Source organism: Rhinolophus ferrumequinum, chromosome 4 (assembly GCF_004115265.2).
Source record: "Rhinolophus ferrumequinum isolate MPI-CBG mRhiFer1 chromosome 4, mRhiFer1_v1.p, whole genome shotgun sequence".
Taxonomy (NCBI): domain Eukaryota; kingdom Metazoa; phylum Chordata; class Mammalia; order Chiroptera; family Rhinolophidae; genus Rhinolophus; species Rhinolophus ferrumequinum.
In genome coordinates this window covers 66531583-66540029 of record NC_046287.1, presented here as the reverse complement: position 1 = coordinate 66540029, position 8447 = coordinate 66531583, and the positions used below count along the sequence as shown (strand labels likewise).

The 8447-nt window shown below is 37.3% G+C and overlaps 1 protein-coding gene across 1 annotated transcript; it reads right to left on the bottom strand.

The window, feature by feature from the left end:
• Positions 1 to 1336: 1336 nt before the first annotated feature.
• Positions 1337 to 3326, bottom strand: LOC117021093 (pumilio homolog 3-like). Its single transcript, XM_033103852.1, is given in 1 exon segment — positions 1337 to 3326. A coding segment is annotated over 1 exon segment (1953 nt). The 5' UTR covers positions 3302 to 3326; the 3' UTR covers positions 1337 to 1348.
• Between the last annotated feature and the right edge of the window lie 5121 nt (positions 3327 to 8447).

Genomic DNA, 8447 nt, shown 5'->3' with positions numbered 1-8447 from the left:
TTATACAAGTTCTCTTCTCCAAAGCAATAAATTTAATTTATCTTTCACTCAATACAAATAGATCTTCAAGCAATTATTTTCAAGACGGGTACTTTTCCAACTTTTATTTTTTTGAAAATTTCAACTCTACGGAAGTGCTGAAAGAATACTCAAAGTGAATACCTAAATAAATGTCACCTAGATTCACCAAATTACCACATTTGCAGTATTCTTTCCATGTGGATGTGTACATATATACACACTTATTTATTTTGAACCATTTGAAAGTAAAATTGGGTTATCATGATACTTCACTACTAAATACTTCAGTACGCATCTCCTGAGACAGGAAATTCTTCTACACAACCATAAAATTATCACATTGGGTAGTATATTATCTGAGCTCTTGTACATTATTCTGTTGGTGGTTTGATAGATTTTTGATGTGGATTAAAAGTGTTTTATCAGGGAGATCAACTTCCGGTAAGTGTCACGAGTAGCTCTGTGGACCTGCCCCCTAGTGAAATCGGTGAAAATTACAAAAAGTCAAACGAACAACCATTTAAAATTTCTGGAAATAGTCCTAAGGGCATACAGCAAATGAAGAAACATCTGTTCAATAAAATTTATAAAAATTCTGTAAGAAAGGTGAGCATCTGTATTTGAACCAATACCCCTCCTTTCCTCCTCCCTCTCAGCTCAGTGAGATAAAAATTCCACTCCAGACTGGTGCTAGCAAGAATACAGGGTTTTCTCTATTGGAAGCATCCAGTGAGAGGACCTTTTTCCCAGGAGGAGCAGGATGCATCATTTCTCACTTCCTTTTGCTGAAACTAAATTCTGAATGTGGTTGAGAGAGGGGAGCTTCTTTCTTCTGTCCAGACCTCAATCAGGGCACAGGGGCTGTATCATAAGTGAGACACAGTGCAAACACCGGAGCACTGATTTCCCATGTCTTGGCAGGTAAGACAGTAGTTTCATGCTAAGAGAGGCAAGCTGAGAACATCTGAGTCTACTGCACACTAGTGCATAGTGTATCTGCCTTCAAACAATAGCCAGTGTATTTTAAGATGAAGTTGAAAATTACAGAGTTGCCTTCCAGAAAATATGTATCAATTTATATTTCTACCAGGAGTGTATCTTCCTTGATATTTTAGTACAAAATTTAGGAAGCATTACCATTTAAACTAGAAAGTCCTTTCATTAATTTTTTTTTTTTTCATTTTTAGAAACCATTTTATAAATAAATTCTTAACAAAAAAGAAACACATACACAGAGCACCCAAATTACCATCAAGGTGGACTCTAGCCCTTCTTTTCCACACTGGGAAAACAGATCAGAAGAAAAATGATTCCATCTTGTTTCCATCTATGTGGACAGTTTTTCAAGTAGCGTTTCTATTCCTTTGCTGTTGTTTTTGTTTTTTTCCAATGTGGGAATCAGGCTTTTCAGTCCAGCTTTGATTTTCTTTGCAACTTCTTGATCAGAACTCTGGAGAAGGCAAGAAAGAATAATGGCAGCTCGATTTACACTGGCCCAGGACTTCAGGTTCTTCATACCAACATGCTCTATGAGTGTTTTTGCAAAACAACCTTCTCTTCCGTTTTCTCTCATCTTTTTATCTTGCTCTATTAACCACTTCAGAACAAGATGTCCTGCAGGATGTTCTGCAATGTGAAGCTCTCCATCCTTGCCACCAGGGTGCAGTTCTGCTGATGCCAAGCTGGCGATGGCATTCATGGCAGGCTGAACGTCTTCAGTGGCAGCTCCCAGAATGTCAGAAACCAACACACATGCAGACTTATCTAGAACCACTTCTTGGACATGTCCTTGTAAGTAGTTTAACAAAGCTGGAGAGATGGATTCTAAGAGCTCTCGGCGACGGATCTCTGTATCTTTCTTGCTGTGTGCGTTTCCATCTCCTTTCTGCAGAACTTCAATGATTTCTCGTACTGTATGTGCAGGATCTCGGGGGCTTAGTAGGTTCAATAGGACCTTCCTTCCATATTTGTCATTTAATATGTTAGGCAAGGAACTAATAATTTCTGATATGATTATCTGCTTCACAAGCTTAGTATCATCAATACAATCAAATGCTGCCAGTAAAACCAAATGGGAATATTGGCCATTAGCCACCTTTTCAACATAAGTCTTCATTGTTTTCACAATCACTTTCCTGTCCTTGGGAGTGCCATGCCACAGGCAGTGCATGGCCACTCTGGCGCCATCGTGTGTGTGTGCCACGTATACAACCGCTTCTCAGATGGCTTCGATCATTTCTGATCTTAGCTTTGGGGGTGCATAGGTAAAAAAGTCCAAGAATACTTTATGCACCAATGAGTGCTTAATCACAGCTTCCTTTTGGGCCATTGGAGTTAGAATCTGTTTCATTTCATCCATGATAAGCTCTAGTTTTTCTGGGTGTACCTGTAATACTTTGTCCAGAGTTGGGTGATCTGCTGACTTGTAAAGCTGAAATGTGTTCCCATAGAGCTCCTCCGTCAACATGTTCCTCTGCTCCAAAATGGCTTTGTCATTGTAGGCGTACTCCACGATGGCTGATGCCTCTGCATGCCGGAGCATCTTCCTTACGTGGCCTTTAAAACTTCTTATTATCTCTGCAATCTGGGGTTTACTCCTAACACCACCATACATGAGAAATTTCTTAACAATATTTCTGGAATATTTAGCTTTACTTAATTCAACCAAATCATCTCGCAGTTCTTCAAAAGCCTGTTTTTTCTGTTCTTCATTACCATACTGAATGTAACACTGGATCACACGAGTTGAATCATGTGCAAATGCAATGGTTTTAATTTTTCCTTGAATCAACTTCTGCAAATCACTCATCAACTTCACTCTTTTTTCTTTGTCACAGTCTTTTCTTCTCAACATCTCCCAAAGCTGCTTTGCCCGAACAACAATGTCATAGTTGGTTCTGTCACTAAGTTGTCTGCTTTGCTTCAGTTCTTTCTTCTTCTTTTTGAAATCATCCCATTTGGGTTTCTTGGCTGCTGAGTCCTCACTTTTACTGTCCGGCTGAAATTTTCTCTTCTTGTTGAATTTATTTGCCTGCTGGAATTTATTCTTTGGTATTTTATCCCCTTGCTGCTTATTCTTGAACTGCTTCACACCTTTTCTTCCTGGTTTTGTGGCACCTTTCTCAAAGTTCTTAGGTGTGATTTTAAGTCCACCTTCCTTAACTTTTCTTGGGAACGTCTTTGAAGAACCAGAATCACTGTTTTTATGAAATCTGTTTTTTTCTTGTGACGTCTTTGTATTTTTCCCTGTAAATTTTTTTTTCCCTTTGACTTCCATCATAGCAACTCACGCACGTGTGGCCCAGGCAGCCATTAATTTTTAATACAGAATTTTCTGTCCCTAACTACTTGATTTCTCAAGGTGATATGCCCTTATCTTTTTTTCTTTTCTTAGATAGTATTTACCATAATTCTGTACTTTTGACATGTATTTTGAGTTTTAAAGGAGTAGTCTGTGAACTTGCCATAGGTTTAAGGTTTTTTTTCCTGAGACCTTCAGACCTCACTAGGATTTTCACTTGACAGCAGGGTCTTTAATGAGTGAGGTAATTACTTAGATGTTGTGGATGAAAATGCTATTAGAAAATAAAAAAGACTTTTGGGCTGGAATCACTTAATTTGACAATTTACCTAGATCTCATTAACTAGCTTCCTGCTTTTTTCCCTAAGCTTAGATTTCACAGTGACATTTGAACTCACGTTCATAAAGAAAAGCAATTTAATAAGTCCAATACAGTTTATATTATTATTAGTAGCATGGTTTAAGTTAAGATATTTTTACTGAAATTTATTCCGTTTTCATAGATATATTCCTATGAAAGAACTTCTCTTTCATACCAGGAGTGAAGTTGGCTCAGCTAATGGGCTTAAAAAGTAATAACCTGTTAAGGGGATTAGAAAGCACAATCAGTAACCACAAGATTGCCACGGGGATACGAAGACAGTTTGGGGAATATAATCAATAATGTTGTAAACATTTTGTAGGGTGTCACATGTCTTATTAGAGCGGGAGACAACTTCATGGACAGTATAGGTGCCTGACCACTGCACTGTACACCTGAAGCTGAAGCTGAATAATAATGAATGTCAACTGTAATTTAATATATATATAGTCACAGGATGTGGAGTACAGCATAAGGAATATTTAGTGGAACTGTACAGCTATATATGACGTCAGAGGGGTAGTAGATAGGGGGAAGGAAATTATCTCTTTGTGAGGGGAATACATGTCTAACTATGACGCTATTTTGTACACCTGAAACTAATAAAAAACAAAAAGTAAAACCTGTAATCACAGTGTTGGTTCTTATCTTAACAATTTTCCCCCAAACTATTTATGGATTAATTAAACAATATTTTCATCTTTATCTTTAGCTGTTAGAAACCAAGTTTTAGGTAGAAGTAGAACCAACATAAATGAAGGTAACACAAAGTTGATATTGATTTGGCCTTTATCACTCTCTGTCTTTTTAGACTGTTTTCTTCACATTTCTCTTATCTCTTCTCCCTATTTATGCAAGGCACTCTATTTTGCTCTAGGCCTCTTCCTCTTTTGAAACATAAAAGGGAACATCAAAGACTTTCATCATGTGAGTTTTGGATCTAACTCTACACTTACAATATTGAGGGGCTCACTGTGTTATCAAGCTTGGAGTTTAGTTCAGCAATGTCCTTCATTTGTCTGTATTAATCATGTTTCATTCCTGCTTGAATCTTAGATGATAGTTATTGAGTGACTTTAGATTTATCTTTGGAGTCAGAAAATCTCAGAAAACATCTTTCCTTGGGGCATTTTATCCTACTTTTTGAAAACATTCTGAAAAAAATATATACTTTTCTGGGCATGTAATGCCTAGGAATATAGATCATACTGGAGAAATTGAAACGAATAGTAGAAAGATCCAATCATATTGTCGTTTTGCATAAGATTGTGTCTCAGGTATTTATTTCTTAAGGTTAAGAAGTAAACTAGTCAAAATATAGCTCTCTGTGTTCCAAATTGATGGACTTTAAAAATTGATATACTCTAGTCAAATATTTAGCTTCAGAGGGTGTTGTTTATAGTCCAGTCAATTAATCTATTATTTATATTGCATGTATTCAATGTTCTTAGAAATAAAAAAGTATTATAAGAATTTTTTTTTGGTGAACATTGATTCAAAATTAGCCAAGGCCTGATATCCTTATAAGGTAAGCTCTTAATTAGAAAAGCAAGAGGTCTGTGGTTTTTAACTCCCCCCAAGGTAGTATTCTCAGGTAATGTTATTCATTTACTGTTTGTTATGAAGACGAAAAGCTTTTTATGTTTATAATTTGTGGTTTATATTATATTTTCATACCTGAAGAATTGGGGAAGTAGCCCATAAGACTACTTTCATTTCTGACCTCAACTGTAAGTTTGGGGGTCCCCACGACCACCTTCAGTTTTGATAATTTGCTAAAAGGATTCACAGAACACGCTCAAAGCTATTATGTTCATGGTTACAGTTTATTACAACAAAAGGAAACATACTAAAATCAGCCAAAGGAAGACACACCTGGGACAGAAACCAGGCGATCTCAAAACATGGAGCTTCCAGCTGTCCTCTCCCAATAGTCATGAAAAGCATTGACTCTGACTCGGATGACATGTAACAATATGCACATAGTATTGCCAACTACATGTATATTGTTACATGTTCCGATGTAACATTAAACCTTGGTGCCCAAGGTCTGTACTGGGACTTGGTTATGTAGACATGCTTGGCTAGTCTCCGTGTTCAGCTCCTCTGGAGAGTGAGCTGATAACCACATGACCCAAAGCCTCTACCGTAAATCAGAGTGCTGATTTATGACCCAAGACCCAAGGCCCACAGCTAAACAGAGACACTCTTATCAGACACGATATTCCAAGGGATTAACTATTGCTTCTCAGGAGCCAAGGGCAAAAACAAGACCTCTCTTTGGGCAAGGTTAAATTCTTTATGACACAATACCAAATTTAGCAGTTACCTTTTGCTGCCTGTGAATGGGTAATGGGGGATGTTTCACATGGGGTAGGGGTTATGATGTGTCATTTCTGAAAGGTGGCAAGGGTGTGGATTTGTGTGCAAGTTAGGATGAAGCAGCTGCTATTTAGACCTGTAGTTACTTCTGTTGAGACCAAGAGGAAGCATTTTTGCTTTGGCCAATATTAAGGCAATATTAAGGCGGCTATCAAGTATCAATAATATACAACATGCATACATTCTCTAAAAGATGAAAAAGAGCATATTAGGGGAAATTAATTCTGTGGACAGAGAATATTTACTTAAGGAGTAAGAAAAAACAATATCAATTTTACATTCCACTTAAGTATATTTCCATTTGTTTAAGAAAACACGTCCATTATTTAGTTAGGAATCAATTTTTTGAGTGAGCAGTGAAGTAACAGATAGATGAGTATCTTTATGAAAGCTTTTATGAATATCTTTCTACAGTAGAGACCTAGTAGTTCTTCATTGTCTCTTTCAGTTCTGTGAGGATTCTGTGTCATCTTCCCTAGAGTTGTCCCCTTATCTCTCCTATTAGATGAGAAGATGTGCACCGTGCCACCTCCTGCAGTCTTCTCCATCTTGGTTAATCACAGCTCCATTCTTCCAGTTGCTCAGGCCAAAAACCTTATAGACATCTGTATTAGTTATCATTGCTGCGTAATAAATTACCACAGACTTAGTGACTAAACGCAAGACCCATTTATTAGCTCACAGTTCTATAGGTCAGAAGTCTGGCTATGGTGTATCTGGGTTCTCTGCTTGGAGTTGTACAAGGCCAAAATCAAGGTGTCAGCCAGCTGCATTCTCATGCAGAGCTTGATGTTTTCTTTCAAGCTCATTCAGATCATTGGCAGAATTTAGTTCCTAGTGGTTGTAGAATTCAAGTCCCCATTTTCTTACTGGATATCTGCCAGAATTCACTGTTAGCTCCTAGAGGCTTTTCTCAGGTCCTAGTCATGTGACCTGCTCACAACATGGCAGTTTACTTCTCTGAGCTGCCTGGCTAATTTTTCCCAGTCTGCTAAGGCGGACTTTTATATAATGTCACATAATCATTAGAGTGACTATCCCATTATTTTTGTCACTTAATGCAACCCAATCAAAGGAGTGATTATCCCATCATATTCACAGGTCCTGACCACACTCAAGAGGAGGGCATTATCCAGGGCATACACTCCAGGGGAATCTAGCTGGGAACCTGGAGGTCATCTTAGAATTCTACTTACTACCATGTCTTTGTGTTATATCATTATTTAATAAAATAGTCATGTATTCCTTTTGCAATGCAAAGAAAAACTTTGAATGAATTAATTTAGAAAGAAGAAAATAAACCAGAGACTTTAAACATGCTGAGTGAAATAAGTCAGACAGAAAAAATCGAGAACCATATGTTTTCACTGATATGTGGAATATAAAACTGAAAACAACAAAAGAACAAGACAAACAAATGAAGAAACAAATACTCATAGGCACAGACAATACTTTAGTGTTTACCAAAGTGTAAGGGGGAGAGGGTGGTAGATGAGGGTAAAGGGGATCCAATATATGGTGATGGAAAGAGAACTGACTCTGGGTGGTGAACACACAATATGATATATAGATGATGTATTACAGAATTGTACACCTGAAATCTATGTAACTTTACTAACAGTTGTCACCCCAATAAACTTTAATTAAAAAAAAAGAATTGGGGGAAAGAAAAGAAATCTTAAAGTTCAACATACCTAAAAAGTTAGGTTTATATACCATGTATCAGTGAAATCATATGATTATCTGCTTTTTCTGTCTGACTTATTTCGCTTAGCGTTATATTCTCAAGATCCATCCATGTTGTCACAAATGTTCCTATATCATCTCTTCTTACCGCCGAATAATATTCCATTGTGTATATATACCACGACTTCTTTATCTATTCATCTATCGAAGGACATTTTGGTTGTTTCCATGTCTTGGCCACCGTAAATAAAGCTGCAATGAACATTGGAGCACACATGTCTTTATGGATAAATGTTTTCAGATTTTTTGGGTAGATACCCAGGAGAGGGATTGCTGGGTCATATGGTAATTCTATTCGTAATTTTTTGAGGAACCTCCACACAGCCTTCCATAGCGGCTGCACCAGTCTGCATTCCCACCAACAGTGTATGAAGGTTCCTTTTTCTCCACAGCCTCTCCAACACTTGTTACTATTTGTCTGGTTGATGACATTCATTCTAACTGGGGTGAGGTGATATCTCATTGTGGTTTTTATTTGCATTTCTCTGATGATTAGTGATGTTGAGCATTTTTTCATATGTCTATTTGCCATTTGTATGTCCTCTTTGGAGAAATGTCTCTTTAGGTCCTCTGCCCATTTTTCAATTGGGTTGTTTGTTTTTTTGTTGTTGAATTGCATGAGTTCCTTGTATATTT